This window comes from Channa argus, chromosome 2, assembly GCF_033026475.1.
Source record: "Channa argus isolate prfri chromosome 2, Channa argus male v1.0, whole genome shotgun sequence".
NCBI lineage: Eukaryota > Metazoa > Chordata > Actinopteri > Anabantiformes > Channidae > Channa > Channa argus.
This window is the reverse complement of record NC_090198.1, coordinates 10,623,569-10,648,322: the sequence shown is the minus strand read 5'-3', so window position 1 is coordinate 10,648,322 and position 24,754 is coordinate 10,623,569. Positions and strand designations below refer to the sequence as shown.

General features: G+C 41.6%; 2 protein-coding genes across 8 annotated transcripts in view; one reads left to right on the top strand and one right to left on the bottom strand.

Annotated features, from left to right (window-relative positions):
* cd276 (CD276 molecule) overlaps positions 1-17,536 on the bottom strand; it is a 61,687-nt gene extending 44,151 nt beyond the window's left edge. For 4 of the 5 annotated variants that reach the window (XR_010912908.1, XR_010912914.1, XM_067495297.1 and 1 more), the window contains exons 1-3: positions 17,294-17,536; positions 11,659-11,754; positions 1,151-1,501 (exon numbers count right to left, since the gene is read on the bottom strand). Coding sequence is in view for 3 of the 5 variants with exons in the window: in XM_067495297.1 (XP_067351398.1) it covers positions 1,151-1,501; positions 11,659-11,704 (397 nt within the window). In the remaining 2 variants the exon portion in view is untranslated. The remainder of the gene's footprint in view (positions 1-1,150; positions 1,502-11,658; positions 11,755-17,293) is intronic. The other variant, XM_067495299.1, reaches the window with a different exon arrangement.
* Positions 17,537-17,643: 107 nt separating this feature from the next.
* LOC137113736 (ubiquitin-like protein 7) lies at positions 17,644-22,303 on the top strand. 3 transcript variants are annotated; one of them, XM_067495296.1, is made up of 12 exons: positions 17,644-17,900; positions 18,024-18,163; positions 18,483-18,687; positions 18,908-19,027; positions 19,115-19,200; positions 20,160-20,244; positions 20,339-20,396; positions 20,504-20,637; positions 21,147-21,196; positions 21,295-21,471; positions 21,605-21,718; positions 21,920-22,303. In XM_067495296.1, the coding sequence occupies exons 3-12, from the start codon at positions 18,513-18,515 to the stop codon at positions 22,058-22,060; spliced, it is 1,140 nt and encodes a 379-aa protein (XP_067351397.1). In that variant the 5' UTR covers positions 17,644-17,900; positions 18,024-18,163; positions 18,483-18,512; the 3' UTR covers positions 22,061-22,303. The 3 variants fall into 3 exon arrangements, with proteins under 3 accessions (XP_067351397.1, XP_067351396.1, XP_067351395.1); XM_067495295.1 differs by having other exon boundaries at positions 17,645-17,900; positions 18,507-18,687; XM_067495294.1 differs by lacking the exons at positions 17,644-17,900; positions 18,024-18,163 and having other exon boundaries at positions 18,188-18,687.
* Positions 22,304-24,754: the final 2,451 nt, after the last annotated feature.

Genomic DNA, 24,754 nt, shown 5'->3' with positions numbered 1-24,754 from the left:
GAATGCAGGAACAATCTCACTACAGATATAGAAATGTGAGAAGCAAGAAAAGGCACACAGCATCATTAAAAATAAAAGCTTCTCAGCTGTGAAGAAAGCCCCACAGTAGACAAGATGTTAGTGATGACTGATTGACCGTAACAACGGCTAATAATCAAAGTCAGCAGATATTGACCATGACAGAGACCACCATCAGTGCTTATTGACCAAAAACCCTTTTCCGCAGCCTAGAGGAAAGAGTTTATCACCCGTTTACATTTGGTGACGGTAAATAATAATATATTACAGTCTATATTGGTAAATGGAATAAGGCCCAGGCAGACATCTATTTAGTACATTTTATTGCACATTAGTGTGTATCTGTGTATAGGTACTGAGCTAAAATCACTTTCAGCCCAAGAGTAAGGAGAAGCTATCGTGAAACGCTGGCTAATAAAACCAAATTCATCCATAATCTACTGTAGTTGTTTGGTTGAACACACTGCACAGACTTAACCCAAAAACAATATGTATTGTTCATTAATTTAGCTGTTGGGGAATATAAAAATGATGTTGAGCTGCACATAATGAAAGTATGAATGGAAAATTAAACAAGCTCTCCACAACTTTACATATGAAGATCAATGTGTTGCGATTCCAGGACAGGGGGTTTGAAATATGCATTTAGCAGGTAGAGAAAGTCTAACAGAAGACCCTAATAGGCTGCATTATGGGGAACGTAGGATTAAGGATTTTTGGAGCTTTAAACATAGTAAAGACTACAAGTAAGGATGTCTCTGCCTCTGGTGCTTGGATTTTGTAAATCTGCCTCTAGCAAATCCCTGCACTTAATGAAAAACAAATTGCTGGAGCACCCTGTTAACATAAAGGGGAATTAACTTAAACAAATACATACAAGTGGGGCTTTACCTAAGGAGTTCTTTTTATTATCAATTTATCTCCCAATCAAAGAATTGTCAGCAAGGTCCCATATTTAACTAAAAACCTTGTTACCGAAGGAGCAGCAGTGCAACAGACTGTATATTGATTTTTAGTAGTGTGCTTTTGTGTATCAGTGTATCCATTTTCTGTGTGCCACTGGTGTAACCATCCATGTACAGGTTCATCTGTTTGTTTCTGCATGTTTCATGGACATCGCAGCTCGACTCACCAGCCACCTGCAGCAGCAGTGCAGCACTTCCATGTTCTTGCACTCTCACGAAGCAGGTGTAGCTGCCTTCATCAGCTACCACCACCCTGCTCAGCAGAAGCGAAGCATTGCCCAGGCCCAGCTGGGAGTGGAACAGGCTGGTGCGGTTGGCGAAGCTCTCGGCTTGGTCCACCAGCTGGTCTTTTCCTCCCCAGTAGTCATGCACACTACGTTTGGTGTCTGTCAGCAGCCAGAAGATGCTCAGATCAGACAGGTTCATGGGGTTGGGGTGGTTGAAGGAGCAGTTGAGCAAGGCGTCCCTCCCATGCAGCGCCACCACTGGCTGCTCGGGGACTTGCACTTCCATTCCAGCTACAAGAGAGGAGGTAGTATGTATGAGTGACGTCATAGAAAACACCCTTACACTAAATGATCTCCTTAGATGGGGATTTTGTTATAGGTTAGAGAATGTGTGGAAAGTTGACAACCACAGAAAAGAATGTTTAATATATTTGGAACTTTTTTTTTTCCTTTGGGCTTATCCCGTGAGTTCAGGGTCAATTGTGCACATGTTGATTTGGCACATTTTCTACGCTTTCTCCCGGGCAGGGGACTGGCACTGCACAGCTGGGAATCGGCTGTTGGGGGTTCAGCGTCTTGCCCAGGGACAATTCGACATGTGGCTGGGAAGAGCGGAGCACGAACCTCCGACTTGTAACATCTTTCATAAATTCAGAAACATCCACTGTGCCAATGCAATATGCCAAACATCACCCATTTGTGCCCTAGGGAGTCTCAAATCTAAACTAAGCAGGATTAGTAAATAGTATTTGGCCCAGATCTAGTATAAATATACAGTATTCAGTGAATCACAGCATTAATTCAGTATCTTGTGTTCTAATGAAACTGACTGACACCTATTCAAATTTGAATGTCTTTGAAAAAGAACCTGTGCAGCATTTTGAAATATATGGTGCGACTACTTCTAAAACATGCACCGTGTATTTGCAGTGAGGTAGCAGGGAGCAAGTGAGACTGTGTAGAAGAGTGGGGGATCTTTAGTTAAGCATTAGGACTTTGATTGTGTTCCTATAGGCTTTGCCTCCTGGTGATGGCTCAGTGCGTTGAAACTCAGCAATGGAAGCAACAACATCTGTATGGCTTTAGTTAAATCGTTAGTTAAATCCAAAAAATAAAGAAAGAAACAAAGACATAAATAAAACTGGCAGGATAAAATAACTGCAGCAAAACTCTTGAGTGTGTTTTTTTTTTCTTGGAATGAAAAGTGACTTTGCTTATTATCAAACGATTCTACTCGAAGGCACGCATCTGTGTTTGTGTGTGCGAGCGCCTGTGTGTATTGTTTGTCTAGACTAGGCCAAGAGCAAAGAGTACACTGCATAATCATTCTGGATTAGTACCCATCTCAGGCAGTCCAGAGTACATCGAAAGTATTCTCAAGAGTCAGCATTCTCCATTGATCCCGCTCTGCTCTTATACAACGCTGAGACACTCATCAGCATCACAGGGGAGAAAAAAGCTAGTCAGCCCCTGCAGCAATACACTTCACTTCATGCTCAGCACCTCTAATTGTTATAATCACAGTGGCATTTTAGCCTCCTCACCCCTTTTTGAGCTATATCACACAACCAGTGTCAGGGTTGGAACACTTTGCTCAGAAGGATGTTTGACTGCTGCAGAGGTGCAATAATTACTTCCCCTATTAACAACAAACAAGTCTTTCATCTGAGAGGGCTCATATATGGATGGGTATTGCTATGGCAAGGCGGACGTATTTTCAGTCACATTCAGCCAGTCACAGTATGGTAGCCTGTCCACGTCACACGCCCACCAGTCCACTCGACTGTAGGAACAGTGCCACCTACAGTCTAAGTGCAGGGTTGGAACAACCTTGGCGTTAGATCCCAAACTGCTCACACACAGAAATGAGATGGTTTTTTTCCTTTACTTAAATAAAAATTATTAAATACCGTAAACTGTTTAGGCTATGCTCACTATGCAATCAAAAATGTCTGCCTCCTTTTATCGCATAAAACAATTAGAAAACCAGCTGTGTTGCTATTATATTACACTATTGATGTGTCAAATGTTCATTGGCTGGCATTTCTTCATTTTGAATGAAAATCCAAACACTTCTGACCTGAAACAAATCAAAAGGAGTCTCTGAGCCCACATGGTTAAAATGACACGGAACCCCCCCCCCCTTTCCGGTGATCATAGCTCTGTTGTCCTTTAGAGTTTTTTTACTGACCCACATAGTGCCCACATTCACTGAGCAGAGCTACACGGTAACAAGAGAGTGCAGGATTGTATTACCTTCAACAGCAATGAGTGAGAACCTTTCTGGGGTGTTTACTCTGGGAGTCTTTAGAGATGGCCAAACCTCTGCTGCAATGAATAGGACTCTAGAGTTTTTGTAGGAGTGGAGGGTCTGTGACAGCCCTCTCCGACACATGCATGTTGAAAAAGGAGGAGAGAGCAATTAAATCACTCTCGGAGCAGCCACTGAGTTCACATAGGAATAGGGAGGGGAAAGAGAAGACAGAAAGACAGGCTGACATCAAGCTCATATTTAAAGATATATAATACCTGGAAACAGGCCAAGGAAGAGGCTGGAGTCTCACACACTAATCCCTCAACGCAGACTAAAGCCATAGGAGAGAGAGACACAAACCGCTCGCTCTCATTCTACATCTCTACTTTGCCCCTTCTCTTTCACTCAAAGCTTCTTTCACCAGTGACCTAGCACTTGCTCTTGGGCCCTGGGAGGACACAGCTCTTCACAGGGGCCTTGTGTAGACTTTGACCTGCATTTGGCGAGAGAACACAAAGGGAGCATTTTCCATTGCATCAGTCGAGAGGATTGGACAGGAGAGGAGAGCAAGCTAGGTTGGCTGACGTCATGGAAAGCGCGCATCTGATGTCCTGTTCGTTAGGAGGTGAAATACCACGAGCCAAAACAAATCACAGCACAGACTTTTGATCTGTTGCCGTTTGCAACAAACAACATGGTCTGTACAGTGTCTGACAAGCTGAGTAGATGTTTGATCGTCTCTCCTTTGGCCTGCTCTCGACATGGAAAAACACGCATTTTGCAAAGAGGCAAGTGTAAGCAGGAGAGGTTAAAGATTATAACACAAGTGGTCTTTGGTAAGAGGGCTGGGCTGTGCTTTCCAGCCAGGCCCATGGAGTCCTCTCAGGGGGTAAGTGGGGATCTCGCGTCTCCCTTCTCCATAAAGAGATCCTCAGAAGCCATAGAGGGCAGCCTGGGAGATGTCAGGCTGTGGGGATTTACACAATGCACTTTGTGTTTATGGGCCTCGGCTCTGTTTGAGTGCCTGCGAGACAGAGACGGGCACTTTCACAGCAGACATGAAATAAACTCATTACAGACTTTGTGAGTGCTGGCAATGGCCCCCCGCTTAGCAGTAAGGCACAGGGCTGGCTAAAAAAGGCTGCAAGTGATCTTCACACTGCTACCACCACACCTTGTCACTATCAAAACCCTCTTTCATCCTGCATTTCTCAGGTGCATAAGGTACTGGTGCTGTTGGATCTGCTTCTACCCAGTGATTTTCAAAATAGTTAACTGATGCTAGCTAGGCACATGTGGTGAGGACGGAGTGTGAGACAGAGGATCAAGAGGATCACAGCTGTTATTCGAGGGGGTGTTGTGGGGTGACACAGGAGGGTGTTGGTAAATACAATCCAGTTAACTCTCACATGACATTAGCAGGTACCAACAGGCGTTCATATATTCACATGCAGTATCTGCACAAGAAAACTGGTGTGGGATTATTAAAGGGCAACTTCACCAATTTTCAACTTGCTCCACATGGCTTTAGTTTAGGGTGTAAATATACATAAATATAAGTTGTAAATATACATAAATATGCTTTTAAACTTCTGACTTCTGTATTGACCAAATTGAAATATCTCTCTTCTGTCTGAAAAATGCCTCCAGTTGACATCATTTGGAGGAACCTTCAATTATGTACACATGCTCCAGGTGATGTCATCTGGAGGCATTTTTCATCCAGAAGAAAAAAATATTTTAATATAGATAAGTAAAAGAAGTTTAAAAGCACTATTGTATATTTACATCCTAAAGCCATAGGGAGCAAATAAAAAATTGGTGAAGTTGCCCTTTAACCCTCACCTATCAATATAGTAAGTTAATTGAATCCTACTCTTTCCAGTTTGCAATTACAAAAGTCAAGTGTAATTTCAGGAAATAATACAGTTGTTCTTAAATGGGACACTATATCATCTTCATTACTACATTATTTAGACAATAATATCTAATATCAAATATGATGACTGACGTAGACAAAATCTATGATAATGTAAATAACATTTTTGAATCCAAGGGAACTCAACCTTCTCCCACCTCCATCCTGTCATACACATACACACACACACACACACACACACACACACACACACACACACACACAGTCCGCCCCATATCCCCAAGCCTTGGAGAAAGCTTCCTCCGGCCTACCTACTTTACATGGATTTTTTTTTTTTTAAATGCGAGTCAAAGCACACAGGGACAGACAAACTGTTGTAGGCCTACAAAGAGGAAGATGATTACCGAAAAGCATAATCCTCATATATTATCACATGTATTTTTATTGTGTATCATTAACATGCTAACAGGGTGTGAGACAGGGAGCAGCTATTATCCAGCTACTGTCATAGAATATTTCTTGTTAGGACTAAGATGGAAATTGTGCATTTAGCAGGATTTTGGCAAACATATAACTGGAACATACTGAGGATACAGATGGACAGCAGAGAAGAAAAGCTATTATGGTGATTGGTTGCTGTTTTTTTCCTTTCTCTGTGAAAACTGGTCACAATTGGAAACCATTAACTAACTGACAAATCAAATTATCTACAGCCTCATCACAGGCCTACAAAGAAGGACAGGTTTCAAACTAAAGTTAATAGTGAGAACTTGAGAAAAAGCATGAAATAGCAAGGCTGTGTTTTTCTCAGAGGCGGTATTACCCTTTTAATCATCCTTAATTTATATCTACAGACACGAGCCCAGCCAGAGCCATGGCATGCTCCAGTGGCAGTGAGTCGTATCAAACTGTTGATCACTGCAGAATTCTGTGAGCTTATCCTTCTGGGAAAATAGTAAAAAAATTCAAAACTAATCATGCTGATGCCAGAAGCGATCAGCTCTGTATGAGTGCCACATTTTCCACATGATGCTTATTTTATTTCTGCTGCTGTTTACTGGCTTAGATGTGGTTTTCCATAAGATTTTGTTTGTGTAGAAGCGATAAACGTTCATTGCACTGTAAGGTAAAAGTGTATGTATCAGTATTATTAACCAATAATGGCACTGGTATCAATAAAATCCAAACACACACACACACACACACACACACCATTTCATGCAGAGACAGCCAAAGGCCAGAGAACACATTGATATTCCACACCTGTATGGCTGCTGACAGCTCCACAGCAGCACACTGTCTGAGGAATTGGACACGAGGTACGCTGACACTACAATGGAGATGCTGTTACAAAGCTGCTATGGAGCAGAGAGGTTCCCGTCAGCATGACCAGCAACAGTCACATACACAAACACACACATGTACGCGGCGCTAGTACACAGGTGTCTGGGCCCCTGTCCTGTCTCTGACACACAAATACACACTTTAGGAATGCACACTTCATTGTTCAACTTAGTATTTTCCATAGCTGCCAATTACAGTTTATTCCCAAATTCACTAACATCAGATTCAGCATATACATTCACACACAAACGCACACACTTTAACATGCAATTCAATAGCAAGGCTTCTATATTCAACACAACTGCACTCCAACTTGACTCGATCCAACCCCACAAAGATTAGCGCCTCATAGTCTTCCTTCATAAAGGTAATAATGGCGACAGCTCAATAACACCACAAGTGAAGCAATTTTTTAAATATGGTAAGTACACTTGTGGGGAATGACTGAAGCACTGCTGCAGAGGAAGGAAGGTTAATATGACTTCATACATGAGGAAAATCAAGCACCAGCACTGGAGGGAAAATTGTGGGGGCAATATTGACACAGCAAAGTAAACAGGTGCAATACTAAGAGACTGCATTAACAGTGGGTTTTCGTAGGGAAGGAGACAAGCAGGGCAAATCTGCCTTTACGACACTGCCCCCATCTGGTTACCAGCATGACTGCAGCTCAACACATTTTCATTCTGGACACTTTGCACCACCTGAACATCAAAGGATCAAAGGATCTCTGAGCCCCCTCATACAGATTATTCTTGTGATGTAACCAATGCCTGTAAAAAGTCTGAGGGGAAAACTAGCTTTTGATTTCATGCTGTCAGGAGCAGATGCAGATGTCCATAATGTGCCCATTCGAATACATTTGCATATGGAAAACATTAATGGAGTGATTGGAGCGTGTACATAGTAAGCATGTTTTGGGTTTGAAATTAACTTTCTGGAAAAAAAAAGTGTCTGTGTCTTGAGCTTTGAGCTTTCAAATGGCCTCTCAGTGGAAGAGACACAATATGGATAAGGTTAAGTGAGAATTAAAGCTTTCTGCAGTGTAAAGGGGTCACTTTCAACATTAAGCTCTGAATATAATCTGTTCCTTTCCCATTTTGGCTCCAGGAACTCATCATGGAGTGAGAGCCCTCTCGCTCAGGGAGAGATGCAGGTGATAGCAGATAGGGAAGACAAGGACTGGCTTGCTTGTTTGCAGCAAAGTCATAAATCAAGATGGAACTCAGACTTATGGTATTTTCCTTTCTCTCTCACCCTTTTTTGTTTTGTGCCTCTGCTCCCTCTGCCTTGCTTCTTTCAGAGACGTATGCCATCTCATATCCCGTCAATAACCTGTTAATGGGCTCTGGCAGTCAGATAATAGTGCCGGCTGAAGAACTGTGGACAGATAAGGGCAAGCCTCTGACTAGTTTGAGAGACACAGAGCCTTTGATGAGCAGGAGGCTGGGAATGGAAAAAGGGAGGAGCAGGGATTAGGAAGCACCTCAAGGAAGCTAGAGAGTAACTGTTTCAGATCTGACTTGATTGTAGCTAATACTGTGCATACATCAAGGCTTTTATTTACAAAAACAAAAAAGGATTTTTCTGATCCCTTTTAATTTTTTTTATTTGTCCTCCAAATCTTTTGGCGATTCATAGTTTCAAGAATGCGAGGCTGCGAGGTTAAGCAAGGGTCAGCTTGTCGCCAGCTGTGTGCTGTCTCCATGACAGGGCCACCGTGCCTGACATCACCGCTGCCACGTCACTGAGACAACACCCTGAAGGCAGGTGTCTCCTCTGTCTCAGCTGCTGGGTCGCTTCCTCGGCAACTCAGTAGTTGTGATGCTTTCCAAGCACAGATCAACATCCGTTCAACCTATTCATCACAGCCCACTAGATACACAACAGACCCACATATGGCTCAAGGCCCTATTCCCCTCCAGAACTGCAATCTCTGCATATTACCCGTATAGATTTTTTAACGATCTCACAAGGCAGCATTTTTAGGACTTGTTGAAATAATCATGAGATGCTTGTTGGTTAATGTACTCTGTTTCAATGAGCGCTCTGTGAGAAAAGAAGAGATGGGAAATGGTGAGACAGTTGCAAGCCAACAGAGGCTGGTCATTATGTATGCACTGCGGTGAAACCAATCTTTGTTGAGCCTGTCCTCGATTGTTTTTAAAAGGATACTTCACTGGACGCAATCAAATTAGCAAGAACATCACTGATACGGGGTAATAACCCTAAATTGAATTTCTGCACAGACTAAAGTGTCCCCTCTCTGCAGAATCAATTGCTGTGAAGAGAAAAGGAGGACAGGAGGAGGGCATTCATAGTTAGCAGACCTTTAAAAAGTACACCAGAGGTGCAGGCATGATTGGTCTATTTTCACGCTCTGGGGCCCTGCCATAACGGATGCCAGCCCACTACTATGCTAGATGCAATCTATCCAATTATGCTAATTAATTTAAATTGCCATACTGAGCCCATCACTGAGAGTGAAATTCGGTCAGCTTTCTATTTCTGCATTTCTGCATGAATGCAGTTCTCTTACATTGTTTGGGTGCTATAGCTGCACACGACGAGCTCTGGCAGCCTAGTGGCTGTGCTAACCGAACAGAGTATGACAACAACAAGCAATTAGCCAGACAGCCTCCTGTTAGCTCTGCCACTGGCTGACACTGCTGTGAGCTGTGCTGGAGTGAGCCAAGGATATACTGTGCCGCTCGATCATTACTGTACATATACATTGACATTTTATACATTCTCCACACTTAGAATCGTAATATGTTTAAAGCAATTCTAAACAACAGGCAGGGTGAAGAACTGAAGCTACGGTGTTTTTCCAACCTCAAGTGTATTTAAACACAAAAGCATCAACTCTTTGTAGACAATCCTCTACAAAGCTGCAGCAACGCAAGAGCTGTGCAGTGCTGGAAGCGTAACATCAGGGAGGGGTTTTACCGAAAAAGATCCATCATCTGAGATGGGAGTCAGGACACAGCCGCGAGCTACAGAGATGATGTTACTGCATTGGGATGACAGCGTTGTTGTCATGTGTTGTCCTTGTGTTTTTTTTTCCTCCACAAATTGTGTTCTCAAGATGGAAAGTGGGTTGACAGGGACCACAAAATGCAATCGTGTCTACTGATATGAGCACTTGCTGAAGTTATCGAGCAATGACTCTGCTGTCAGGAAGATTACAGTCAGTAATCCCAACGCGGGACCTAGAGACCTAGGAAACCCTGGATCATAACAACACAGACATGCATAAACACATAGCTGCTTATAAGTCTGGGGGTTTTGTGCTTGTGTGGGCAACAGAAGCAAAGCATGGCTGTTTATAAATCAAATGCAATCAAGATGACCTTTAATTAGTTACCCAGATAATTACTGGTGTCCTATAATGGTAAAAAAAATAGGAAAACTGTGCATTCATTTGTCAGCCCACAGTGTTATTAACTACATGCCACAGCACTCAATATAATAATTAACACAAACATAAAAATAAACGATTGGTCTGTATGTGTTGTTATGAAATGGATCTGAAGCTCTGTTCAGAGCTGGTGCAATGCTTGAAGTTTGCATCATTACATTGAAGTACATAAGCACAACAGTACAAAGTCCCTTTGCATCATCATGAGTAACGCATGACGGCGACAGTATCCAACTAGTTTCTAACTAATTCACTTAGTGCTCCAGTTAGCAGAGAGGAAGCGAGTGACAACAGCCCTTTGCCCGTGATTTTAAGAGCTCCATTGGTGCCCGACACCCCCTTCTCCTCCAAGTGTTCGCCCTCCAAGTGAGAGCAGTGAGTTAGGCAGTGGATGCCACATGGCCAGTAATGAGTAGGCCGTAGGCCCATTTGTGCTGGGAGAGAATAGGTCCCTAATGAACCACTGAAGACACTTAGGGCCACTGAGTCAAGATTGAAATGTGCCACTGATGGCCAACAGGAGGTTGTGTCAGCTCAACCAGAGAGTAGAAAAGGAAAAAAAGTAGCTCATTGTAAATGATGGTGTTTTGAACGATAAAAGTTGCGTGAACTTTGTGGTTATGCCAAAGTGTGTTTTAGCATTTTCCTTCTGGCAGCCGGAAGAAACCTTTCAGAAATTACTTTCTCCCTCTTCTGCAGGCTATACATTTATATAAAGGAGTATCAAACAGTGGGAGCTTTTAATTAACATTATGTGAGCCCCAAACCGACAGGGAAAAGGGTGCTACTGAAATATATGCACTGTTGATGCCTCTTTTGACATGCTCAATTTCCTTCTTTTATTTACCGTGTCGTGAGATGTTAAAAAGCCAGCACAGGCTATTTGTTTCTTTTCCCAGTGAACGTACTCTTCGAACACCATTTCAACTGAAAACTTTTGAGTGTGTGACTTATGAATCCTCAAATGCAACATCAACCACCGCACCGCTTCCCAGTGCTATAAATATAAGAGGATGACTTTCTCACCACACTCCCTGACTCACAGAAGAAAAACTGCACTTCTAGCACTTTTCATAGAGGGCCTCGCCCTAGCTCCAAGCTCCTCACCTGTTTTGAAAAGGTCAAAGCTGTTCTGTTTTACTAGTTGAATTATAAAGGAAAATATAAAAAAAATATACACGCTCCTATATCAGAGAGCTGTAACCCTGTACAAACAAAACTTAAAGAAATTGTAGCGACAAATGTTTTTTTTCACTCCCTCAGGCAGGATGTTTCTATGAAGAGTAGGTTGTCTGTATAAACGTATGTTTTTTTTTTTTTTGTCAACTTGTCTGAATAGATCAGAGTTTAAACAGGGAGGATTTATAACTTTCCAACTATTGGCACATTATTTTGGGAGCAGCCTCATTTGAACTGTTGTTTTGCCCATTGAAGCCTTTGAAGGAGAAAGACTAATAGGCCCTGCAGGGCGTATTGTTTAACACACAGTAGTATTTCCCTCCGTGGTGACTCCAACTTAATGGCAGGGCCTGGGCAGAGGGGACACCCACCCATAGCTTGCATGGCCAGCATTGCAGACAGCAGGAGGGAGAGCATGGTCTTCCAGGGTAGAGTCGAACCGCAGGTCAACTTCTTCAAACACAGCACTGCAGGAGGAAAATCAGAAATGTGAGGAGAAGGAAAAGTGTAATAAGACAAAGTAAGATACACATAGTACTAAGAAGTGATATAAAAAGGGAGGATTGTGTTTGTTTTAGCTTACTTGGTCTTTCAGGAGGGTGGAGACAATAAGGCAATACAACTTATATTCTAAATTATAGGCTATTTCAAAGTACAGACTTCTTTCTTGTGAGTTACAAACTTATGTGAATATGTGTCTGAAGGTGAGTGCTTTAGTCCTTTCTCTGGCCTGCTCAAGGCATTTCTCTTTTAGAGGGAGTGGAGCTGTGATGACAAATGGGGACTTCCAAAGTTGACAGGAGACAGCCCAGTCTCTCTGCTTTCCAGAGGGAAAACACTACTTTAGGAGTGAGTGAAGACAGACAAAACTAGTGCTTCTTCTCTACTTCTACTGCGTGCATGAAATATTTATGAGATATTTACCTCGGGGAGATTGGTAGAGGTCACTATCTCGATCTGTTTTTACCGAGATAAAAACTTGAAATTGTATTTTGGAAAACACTGAAGCCCAGCTTGTTTTTCCCACTGATTTTTGAGCCAGTGTTCAGGCATAAATTGTTAACCATTGGGTAAAACTAGAGTATGACAGCTTTTGCCTGTTAAAAACCATCTCCCTTTTTCCAAGTTGCTATGAAAACTGCTATATCTGTGTCGCAGCTCCACGTTTGTTGGCGACATGCGAAGTTTACTGCTGTTCACTGATAAAAGGAATAAAACTAAATATATTTACTATAATGGAATAACCAGCTCAAGCAAATTCAAAGTTTTTGCAGGTAGATTCTCTTCTTTAAGAAAAACTATACATATCTTGGAAGCTGGAAAGCACATTCAAATATAATTTTTTTTATTGGCGTGGCCAGACAGGGGCACATGAGAATATTCTAAACGGTTTTAAAAACCTTTTTCAAAATATTAAACTGTACATAACTATACATACACATACCTTATTTAACATGACCCTAAATCCAAATGGTCATAAACCAATAATAATCAGCAGTTGGGGAGAGGTAAAAATCCGTGCTTTTCAAAATCTAATGAGTAATGACTCCAACATGAAGTTGGCTAACAATCTTAGAAATCGCATTATTAGGTCCCACTTCCCCAGTTTCTGATTAGCGTAGGTGTGCATGAAGCATAAGTACAAAAGACAATACTTAATTTAAGCTTGTGTGCACAACAAATACAAGCATTTCGGATGAATACCTCAGCCCAGTCCTTTTGTCCTTTTGCATTTAACATAGTTACCTTTATTTTCTTGACTGGCAGTGGCAGCTGGTACTGGACGGAGCCATTACTCCGTCAGTAACAGGATAACAGTTTCAATAGTTGATAGTTATAGGCAACTCGTGTGCATGCTCTTCTTTACTAGGTAGGTGTCTGAGTGGGTGTAGGAGTCAGCAAAAGCAAAAAGTGAGAGACTCTAAAAACTTTTTCTTCTGCTTTTTCTTCTGTTAATGTCGTCAGCATGTTTTAGTCAGTGTTGACCAACGTTTCAAGGGAATAATTTTAACTTCAGCTACACTCTACCCACAGAAACATCTCAATAGGCTACTCACTAACAGCAAAGGGGGTGTATAGATGTTTTCCTCATATACTTGTCGACACAAATAAACATAAAACAAACCGGCCAAAAACACATCTACACAGTGGTGGATTTACTGTGTGCAGGACTGAGTAATACAAGAGGAATAGAGGATGTTATGAGTGTGGGAAGGGGATTCCATTATAACACAGTACACTCTTCATTTTAAATATGAAGCAAATAGGTTCTTTCTAATTAATAAAAGAGTGATCAACTCATTCCAATGTATTTAGAAACATACTACAGTCAGGGAAGTAATTGTTAATCTTTACTGTGTTCAAAGGTGCTACTTTATGTTGCATGTTAAATGGTCTGCACTTATATAGTGTTTTTCTACCTATTGGCACTCAAAGTGCTTTACACTGCTTCTTACACACTCATACACTGATGGGGGAGCTGCTATGCAGCTGGCCAACGCTCACCAGGAGCAACTAAGTTGGGGTTCAGTGTCTTGCTCAAGGACACTTTGACATCTGACCGGAGGAGCCGGATTGAACCAAAAATTGCGAGATTGGTGGACAACCAATCTACCTTCCTGCGCCACAGTCACCCCATTTGCAGAAGAACTATTTTTAGCAGAAAAAGATGTGATCAAGCAGCTGTCATATGACATTTATTAGCACATGATAAAAACAGGAACAGGGTTACGAGTTACCGACATCCATCCTGTCTCTGTGTGGCTCTCAGCCTGTTCATTTCAGTGCTCCTAGGCCAGATAATGTGTGTGACTCTGTTTGTGTGTGTGTGTGTGTGTGTGTGTGTGTGTGTGTATTGCTCTCAGCTACTTTGTATTTTTTATGTTATCACTGGCACTCACTGAAGTTAGAAATCCAAAGTTAGAAGTTAGAAATTTAAACCACTCACATGTGGGCTGATAGTACACATCAGTACCACATTAGCTAGTAAACTGTCACACTGATCACGCAAAGATCCTCCAGATTGGCTGCTAAATTGTGATCGTCATTTAAACAGGTTCTAAAACATTTAATAAACATACAAATTAAAACACTAAAACTGTAATAAATATGGTGCAGTTCAATTCTCATTTCTCTGTGAATCCCTTATCATTTATTAGTTGTATTTTTATAAGAATCTAACTTAACTTAACTTAACTGTAAAAGAGATGTAATAGATCTGAATGGTAGCATAATAAAAGTACTCTAAACTTTCTTTTTATGTGTTTTAAATGTGTAGCCACTCCATGACCTGTGATGTTATGGTAGCATGAATCATTTCAATGCTGCTGTCAGCTGTAGCTCCACCTCATGACTTCACCAAAACTTTTCCATGAGGTTCCATTTATTGCTTCAGCAAAAAGGATGTGGGCAGGAGTGCAGCTTCATCACCAAGCTTCACTGCCTCAGACCAACTCAAGAAACTGGTAAAAGCTGAAACTCTCTAATACGAAGAGAATCTAAAATGGAAATAAATACTCACAGAAGACGAGACACATATCACAGCCATCCTCTCATTATATCTGTAAGTTTCCCTAAGGATAGCATGAGCCGTACTATGCCAACACACCAAACCGCAGCCTGACTCTGTCTGTGTTGTCCAGACACCAGGAAGCTATCAAAGGTTTTTTTTTTCTTCTCTGAATCACTAAAATACTTTACCGACAAACCGGCCAGCACAGGCATGTTTTTTTTCTGTCTTTCATTTTACGATTCAGCTTTAACGACTCACTTCAGTGTCAGAGATCAAAACATGCTTGCCACACACAACCTGCAGAATTTAATGATGATACAATAAACTTTAATTGGAGAAAGTTGTATTTTTAAAAAGCTTCATTATACACGGCTGCACTACTGCTCCTAATTCAGATTTCAGTGCTGTTCATGGAATTAATTAATAATGGTGCTCTTAAAAGTGAGGACTATTAAAACGAAGAAAAGGTCACTAAAAGACTGACAGTGTGAATATCCCAAATTTCCTTCAGTGATTGGTCGTCAGCTTTTGAGCCATAATCACCAGCGTATTTCATTCTGACACCGCGCTAAGGATTATTAAACTTCTTGCTGAGGTCAAAGGAAAGAAAAATGATTCTTGAGCGATCACTGAACATTAAGATTTACAATTGTGCTGTGGCCATTGTACCGTTTAATTATTCTTTCAAGAAATCTGTGACAGCAGTTTGTCTTTTGACTGACACTACTGCTCGAGTCCACTCCTGTCCTGGATGACGAGTCCATTCTTAAACACTGTTAATATAATGAATCCCACTCTCACTCTGAGCTTAAATGTCTCATTGTCATATGCCTGGAAGCATTGCCAAGCACCTTAAACCATTAGGGACTATTCAACCCTTGACAATAGGAACATTTCTAACCTGAATGACACAAAGGGGAACTTGCACCATGTGGATGAAAATGAGCCTTTCCAATCCATATGGAAGCAGTGGTTAAAATCAACCAAGCCCTTTAAGGGATGAGTAGCCTCCCGTCATGTGGGGAAATGAGCCTGCTTGTCAATTACTGCACAACTTAGACAAATTGTACATTAGTGCGTCAAACTGAGAGGGCTCCATAAACTTCATGAAAGCTTTATGGATAAAGAGTTATCAAAGTTTTACTTGGCAACTTTCATTAAAATGTCAGAAACTCTAATTTACAGTTCACACTAAGCCACGCATCACTCGCTTTCAGCCATGTGCATATTAGTCCAGAGAAAGAAGCAGACTGTATATTTTTATCTGAGATAATTAGCAGGTGAGGCTGTGACATCTGTAAAGCTGAGGTGTCTTCTTAAGACGAGAAAGGTGTACGGGAGCAGTATGAAGTTTGAGAGCTAGGACTTTGCTTTCATGTTTTCTCCTTGACTTAGATCCTTGCTTGCCTTGTACCTCACTTGTAAGTCGCTTTGGATAAAAGCGTCTGCTAAATGACTAAATGAAAATGTAAAAATGTAAAAATGTAAATGAGAGCTACTCCATCATTTCCTAATATAAAACGTCAAATAACATAATTATCTCTGGTTGCCGTATCAATGACCATTTCCTACAGTTCCTAAATTATCAGAACAGGAAGTGCTAAATTGTCCTAAATCCCACAGGAAGCTGTACCTGCCAGCAGGACAGCTGCACTGTCATGTGACAGGGCAGCAGAAGGACGGGCAATGCACACACTGAAATTAGTTCCAAGCTGTTTGCCTCTGACCCCTTTAAAACTTTGGGCTTCTCACAAGTTGATGTCTTCTAGCTGTGACCACTTTAACCAAAGAGTGGGTTTTTTGGTTTACTGAATGGGAAGAAACAGTCCCAATGATCTCATGGGGGAAACTAGTCATAATTAGCGTAGCAGAAATATATTTTTCTAACTTTTCTAACCTAGAAATCATGTACTGACACCTCAAAGTTGTGCTGATCCCCTTTTCTGGAGGGAAGGGGGGTCTTGAAAAGAAAAAAGAAGATCATTTTGCTTTTGTAAGTAATCAACAAAGTAACACTGGGACTGCTTTATATGTATACTAGTGAGCACGTTTTAATTTTCTCTATAAAATGTGTTATCTGCCACTACATGACACACACACACACACACACACACCATTATGAGTTATGGAAGTCCCCCCTCCCCTAATTAAATGCAGCGATGCAGTGTTCACTTTTTGTCAAACAGGGGCGCAGTCCATTTCATTCATAAACGTTACTGGCCATCATCTCTGAAAACCTCAGACTACAGTTGTGTACAGCTCAGCAGGCCTCGGTCTTTTAAACTAGAAGGAAAGAGAAGAAAGAAAATCTCGGGTGTGGGCACAGAGTCGCTGAACAGAGCCAACTTTGATACCGAGCCCTGACTTCACGGCTTGTCTTACTGGCCAGCTGTTGCTCTTGGCTCTTGGTAAATAACGGCTCTTCATACTTTATTTTTTTTTCCATCAGCCTGTATGTGAAGGCGTTTCTGTGAGCTCAGGTTCTCCACACTTACCATGTTACGGGGACCAAACTTGAAAACCACCAACCGTCCAGCTGCGGAGGGGACTCTCTTCTCCGTCCAGTACAGGCGATGTTATTTTCCACCTTGGTTCATTCCTCTCACGAGACAACAGAACGAGAGCTGCTGTTTTCAGTGCGGATAAAAGTCTTTTCTTTTTTGTCTGTGGGCTCACTCCATTGATTTGGGCCACTTCTCCTCACAGACACCACTCCTCGCTGCTTTGTCCAGCAGTGATGTCACAGTGAGGGGGGGGGGGGGGGGGGGGAGTCACGACCCCCCCACTTAACCATTTGGTGAACACACAGATTTCCAATATCTTTTCATATCATCTACAATTTACTGTATGAGAAATGTATTTCTCTGGTCGATGTTGGCCAGGTTGTTACATGTGATTTATTTCATTTATTTATTTACTTTTTACTTTACATTATTGATACACGGTGGCCCTTCATAAGCAGCAGGTAAACTATTATATAGAATGGAGATCGTTGTAGATAACTTGCAGAACATGAAAGTTGTGTCTGAAACATCGGTTGCCAAAGACACATCGTCAGGAAATCCGAGATACACAGCAGGAACAAAAATTGCGAACGTTGTGGTATGTGCTACCCGACATAAAAACAGACATTGTGTTCTTAAAACCGATTTGATATATGTATAATATTGTTTATGCTTGGCAATGAGTTTGGTTTGCTTAAGTTTTTTTTTTGTTTGTCTGCAGAGAGAAAGTTGACTTGGGAAAATATGAATTATTAGAGTTGCGGACAAGTGGTAAAATCTCCTATGTTCTACGGGTGGTGGTGAATGTAACACCAGACCACGTGATTAAGACCAGGAAGTGGATTGAGTATCAATAAAAGGGTGAGTATGCATTAAATTTTTTTTAAGTGTACAGTTCTCGTCGCGTCTCAATGTGATATTTTTTTTAAAATGTTATCAGGAGATTGTTTGTAACCAGCCACGTTATACAACAACTCACGTTTAAATTAGCAAATTAAATCGCAATGCTTCTTTATCCAACGCAAAAAAGCCAACCGAACGTGAATTGCAGCGTGCTTTTAATCAAACGGAATCAACGTATTTTATACGTGACAATGATCAAAGAAAGAAGCGTAGTTTCAGTCAAAGCTCACACCAGTGCTGTAACTGGATGAAATTATTTCCCGTGTCGCATGTGAAGGCGTGGGTCTGTTTGTGTTTTAAGGTAGAAATGGCTTCTTCAGACTGGCACCTTTCTTTGAAAGTGGTGGATCAGCCCAAATCCATCTTCCACTTCCCAGAGATGATGCCAGGGGATGTTCCACCTGGAGGATACAGAGTCGCAACTTTAAAACAACTTGTTGCAGCTCAGATCCCAGACTCCATCCCAGATCCTGAATTAATTGGTCTGTTGCAGTATTTGTACATAATGAATTAGCTGTGAATGAAACATGATTGTGTGTGTGTGTGTGTGTGTGTGTGTGTGTGTGTGTGTGTGTGTGCGCGCAACATTGCCAAGGCAATTCCTCTACTCTGTTCTGTTTGATAATGTCATTGATTAACTATTGTGTGTTGGTATGTCTTATTGGTATTCATCCCATAAAATGGTTCAATGTTTTTTACCAGAGCTGGTCCACTGTGGGCGGAAACTTAAGGATGATCTGACACTGGATGCCTGCGGGATTCAACCAGGATCCACTTTACACATCCTGAAAAAATCGTGGCCAGAGCCAGAGAGCAGTCCAGGTCAGTCTGTGTCCTTTAGGCGTTTCATTTTGTGTCAAACTAAATGTCTGAACCTGGACATGCGTTTGCCTGTTTGTTATTCTGTAGAGCCCGTCAACAGAGCGACCGCAGCCCGAGAGTTCAGGGTTTTTCATGCTGCTCTTCACTCTCTCAACTCTGCCTACAGAGACTCGGTGAGTAGAAGATGCCACAAGGCAAACATAAGTGAAAAACATGCACTACCTGAAACATAGTGTCCCATGAAAGCACCCATGAGTGTAAATTATGTTTCATTTTGTCAATTTAGGCATTCATTTATTTATTAATTTAATAATTTTATTGCCGTTTGTACTTGAAATTTTTAGTTTCAGTCAGTGATTGTCCTCCACACACTGCTTTCTCTATGCCCACACTTTTGGACACTGTTTAAGGTAGTGGCTCAGCATTCCGTCACACGCTTTCTCGAGCCTGAAACAGTCAATCAGGGTGTCCTTCATAGCAGAATGCAGGAATACACACGGGTGTTTCCGTTTATACATCCATGACCTGGAGAGTTATTTGCGTTGAGTAATTGTTTCCTTTCCCATCCCTCGCGTTATCCGGCAGTTTGTTCACAGCTCTTTAATTCGATCACTCGAGCAGCATGTCTGTGGGAACAGGACCACATGGAGCAAAGAGTTGATCAAAGATAATCCTCAATAGCTATCACGGTGTGGCACCTCAGCGTGGCATAGCCCTACCAAACCCCGCTAGCGTCTTAGCTTTAACGGTAAAGAGTTGGGAAATTGCTGTGTGGATGTTTGTTCATGGTTGTTGGAGATACTCCAGGAGCAGAGAGTAAGCTGATAAACTGTTAAAATCGCTACACTCAGTAATGTTTCAATCAGACAACTAACGGCAGACTGTCGCCTCTACAGTGTAGCTCCTTCCTGTTGTGGAACTGCTTTATCTAGTGAATGGTGAAGCAATAATACTAAAATATCATGGTAGAATCTACAAAGGCAATATACCAGAGATTTATTACATGCATAAAGCTATTGTTTAGATGCTGAATTATTTAATTATTTAAATGATTTCTGGCTATAGTGTCATTCCTTATTGCGCTGCTACATTTATAAATGGCTCTTACAGCTGTTTTTTTTCCCACTTTCAGGTGTATAAAATGCTAACAAATAAAGAGTCCTTGGATCAGATCATTGTAGCTACACCAGGGCTAAGGTCAGACCCTGTGGCCCTAGGTAAGACCTGTTCAGCTCTACCACCACACCATGATGTCATCTCACTATACTACAGTTATTCAAGTAGCATTGTTTGTCATTTAATCTGTTCAAGGGGTGATTCAGGACAAAGATCTGTTTGTGCAGTTCACAGACCCTAACATGCTGGATGTGTGAGTGCAGCTTGTTATTGGCTCCAATACGACACATAGGAACTGAGTGCATGCACTCAAGTGAAAGGTCAATTAAAGTGATGTCCACACTTCTGCCTGTCTCACAGATTAATCAGTTCACACCCCGCCCTTGTCAATGCAATCATTCTGGTCCTGCATTCGGTGGCAGGCAGTATGCCCACTCAGTCCAGCGCCAGCTCTTCTCGCAATGTCTCTGCCAGCTCTTACAGTGATATGCCAGGTAAGCAAGAAAGGAGGTTCAAAGAAAAGATATAGTAAAATGCGTAATACACAAGTACATTTTCTAACTGAATCTTATTGTCGACAGTAACCATGCAGAGGCTAAAACCAACAGTGAATTTTCTAACTATCTTTGGTTAGTTGTTGGCCTGCAGCCCGGGTTACCTTCACCCATCATCGATCAGCATTTCCTTATACTTTTTTTAAACCCATAAAGGTCTATTGGACAGATGAACAAGATAATCGAGAGTGAAAACTAATCAAACACGAGTAGAGATGATTCACCGTGGGTTTTAATTTAGAAAATGACAGAAACAATCCCTTAAAGTTGTGATACAGCACATAACTGCTCTTTACATATGAAAGTTGTTGTCAGACGTGCACTGATGTAAAATGATTGGCCTAGGTCATTGTTAAAATTGTGTTTTTATCTATGTCTCACAGTCAACCCCTTGTGGTTCTGTTTTCAGAATACATAAATAAATTATGCCTATTGTTGTTTTCTGGCAGGAGGCTTCATGTTTGAGGGCATGTCTGATGATGACGAAGATTTTCAGTCCGTGAGTAAATCTGCTTAATTCTCAACACCAGTGATGACAAACAGGAAGTCTAATAATATCAATTAATGGTTTGAATCTGTTTCTAAAATACATCACAGGGAAGCCCAGCAGGTCCCTCCAACAGGGCGGGTACTTCAGCAGGAATGCGACCTGTTTCACTGAGCCACAGTGGTGCGACAGGTCCTCGACCAATAACGCAGAGCGAGTTGGCAACAGCTTTGGCCCTCGCTAGCACCCCAGACAGCAGTGCAGTCACTCCCACTACAGGAAGCCAGGTGAGATTGATTCACATTTAAAAAAAAAAAAAAAAGTTTTTTACACTACTAAACAGATGTAGAATTAGGTTGAAGATGTTTATACATTTTTAAAACCTTAAACGTCTTAGCTGTGATTCTGCCATTAATGCAGGTGGACCCCTCCAGTGGTGTAGCCCCCATGCCAGCAGGGACCCCTGTCAGTAACGATCTCTTCAGCCAGGCTCTACAACAAGCTCTGCAAGCCACCAACATGTCCGCTCTGCAGGTGAGACTGAACTGGTGGACTCACTCCCAAATATTCCTTTCATGGAGGAAATGTCAAATCTTTGAAATGGCAACTGGCCTGTTTATTCCTAATGGCTAATGATTTGTGTCATGGAGGGTGTGGACTGCAGCTGCCTAGTTGTTTAGAGAAGATGGTCTTTGGATTAGAGATGATCCTTTGAATGTGTTTCTGTTCGGCCAGGGCCGCTGGCAGTCCCAGATGCAGCAGCTCAGGGACATGGGGATCCAGGATGAGGAACTGATGCTGAGGGCGCTACAGGCCACAGATGGCGACATTCAAGCTGCCCTTGAGCTCATATTTGCTGGAGGCCCAGGACTCTGAGCCTGTACCCCACAGACTCATTCTTTTATAGAGGAGGGTGCAGCTTAGAGCTTATGACCCTGCTGCCCAGAAGCGAGAAGTCAGTAGTAAGACCTACAGTATGTACAATTTATTAGAATTACTCTATTTATCTTTAAATATTTAGACATTGTCGTATCAACTGAGCTTCAGAAAGCCTGTGACGGTTTTTTCTTATCGATGTGAAAACATTTGTAATAAATTGAATCATGCTTAGCTCATTAACTTCTGAGACTGTCTTTGTCTTAGTTAATGGGTGACTCTGGCTTTTGAATGTATTGCGTTGGTCTTGGCAAATATTCATTCATCTGTTAAAATGGGATATAATTACACGTTTTACACGTACAATGTTTCTTGTTTCCTTTTGTAAATGCGCATGCAGTCTTTTTTAAATTGGCTTGCCTCAAACAGTGCTCAAGCATAGATCTGCCTACATGTAACTCCCCTGTTTGTACACTAGATGGCAATGCAGGAGTTTTTTTTAACCAGACGTGAAAAATTAGCACAGTGTTGTTCTCAGTTACAGACGGCTCTTTTTCCTTTTCCTAAATTTGAATGTGTTCAGAACGCTCGTTCTGCCCTCAGTTGAAAACTGTTTGAGAAATGCTTGTTTTATTGGCAGTATCGTGCTCTCATTTTTCAATAAGTATTATCTGCCAGCAACATAAAAAGGGACTGTGCACAGATAAGGCGATTTGTTAACATCCTTTGAGATTTTTTTGTGTTCGGCGGAGCATTGTTACCATTAGCTGAGCCCCCATCTTTCCCCCCTACCAGCCTTATTACATGCGGCTACATTTGCTTTGTCTTGTTGTCTCCCATTAGGGTATTTTGGGGGAGGACATATTGCGCACCCCCCTCCACTATCTACCATTCTCCATCTACAGTAATTGCCCTGCTTAGTTTTATTACTGCATCTGTGAATGTGACAGCTCAATCAGAGGATTGCCCTTTCATGAGCACAGCACCCAAACAGCGCTTTGTGTCCGTCTGTCCCTATTAACATTTTATATGCATGCACACCTGCGGGCAATTTCCACCTCCAACTGCCTTCAAGGGTACTTTAAAAATAAAAATTTCCACTGCTCTGAAGGAAACAGTGTCATAGCTTTAACAAAACAATGGTGAATAAAATTTTCATTGCCTTTCCAGCAAATTAACAGGAGATGGATCATAAAATAGTGGAAATTTTAACCGAACAGAAAACTCTGTGGAATAGTTTGGCTTTAATTACAGATAGAATCCTGACTTCTTTGCGCTTTGCTGGATTCATCAGAGTATTTGTTGCAAAATGTATACAGTACATTGTAGTATATCTAGCAGGTCTATTTATTCTTTTAGTTTATAGACTGCTATCACTAAACGTAGCTTTCATGATTTTGTAAAAATATCTGTGTAAATTTCTCATGAAGACACTTCATTGTGTGCAAAATGCTGTTTCGCATGTATTATAGAAAATGTTTTACACTATTTCATTTTAGGTCCCACGGTTGTCAACATAAACACACTTCAGAGTAGTATTGGATATGGCATATTCTCACAGGACCCTGTTTGATATTAAATCTTTAATGTCAAAGGAGAACTGAAGTTACACTACACTTTACACACAAGGTTTCGTCACCTCTCCGTCTAAACACAGAAAATTTAGCTGTTCTACAATATCAGTACTATGCATTTATTCCAAGAAATTATAGGCATTAAGGGTGATGTTGAAACACTAGATTCCCTTTAGAATCAGAGAGAGACACAAAAATACAAATATTTATTTCTTTATTTTATTTTTAATGGGGCAGGATCACACCTCAAAATTGAACCACCAACTTTGAAGAGAACAGAGGGATCAGAAATTATGCAAGACAAGCTGTTTTTTTATTTTATTTCTCTTCTTCTGTCAGTTCCCACCTACAGTACTTCTTTTTTTGGAGATCGATATAGTCCCTCTTCACTGGGCTTTGCCACAGTAATCACAGGGTGGCTACACTGCACTTGGTCAGAGGGGTTTAGAATAGCTGTGAAGAGTCAGGAGTTGTTACGGGTTGTGTGTTTGCCCTTTCATTTTTTTCCCCCCCAAACTTACCTCACTCACATGTAGATGGATGCATATCCGCAGAAACCCACTTCTGAGCATGAACAGGAAATGGCTTAAACAGCTACTAAGTCGTTCACTAATGGATCAAGCCCGAAGCTTTGAAACTGGCACAAATCTGCTCAATTACTCCCACGGTGACCTGGGGTTCAGGTAATGAGCAAGGTTCAGCACCATGTCATTGCTGGCAATGATATGAAAAGCCAATAGAAAACATCAGTGGCAGACCTTTCAAAATGGTTTAAAAGCTCCTCTAATCAAGCCTTCACAGACGAGCAGGACAATGTCAACACTATTCTCTCCAGCCGAAATCCTGTGACGTGCCAGAGCAGGAAGAAAGAACAGGGTTGGTATAATGCCCTCCATCTGCTTTTGTCTTCCTGAATGGAGGCACCTCACGTGTTATTAACATAAGGTCTGTTACCTGAGATTGCTTTATGCCAGGCGTGACTGAGCGGAATATAAAATGAGCTTCTGATGGACACAAGGCCATTTTATCCCCTTGTGGCCCATTCATTGCTTTCAAGCCATGCTTTTATTCTTCCCCTTCTTTTCCAGCACTCTTTGTCCACAAAAGCTTATTTGATGCA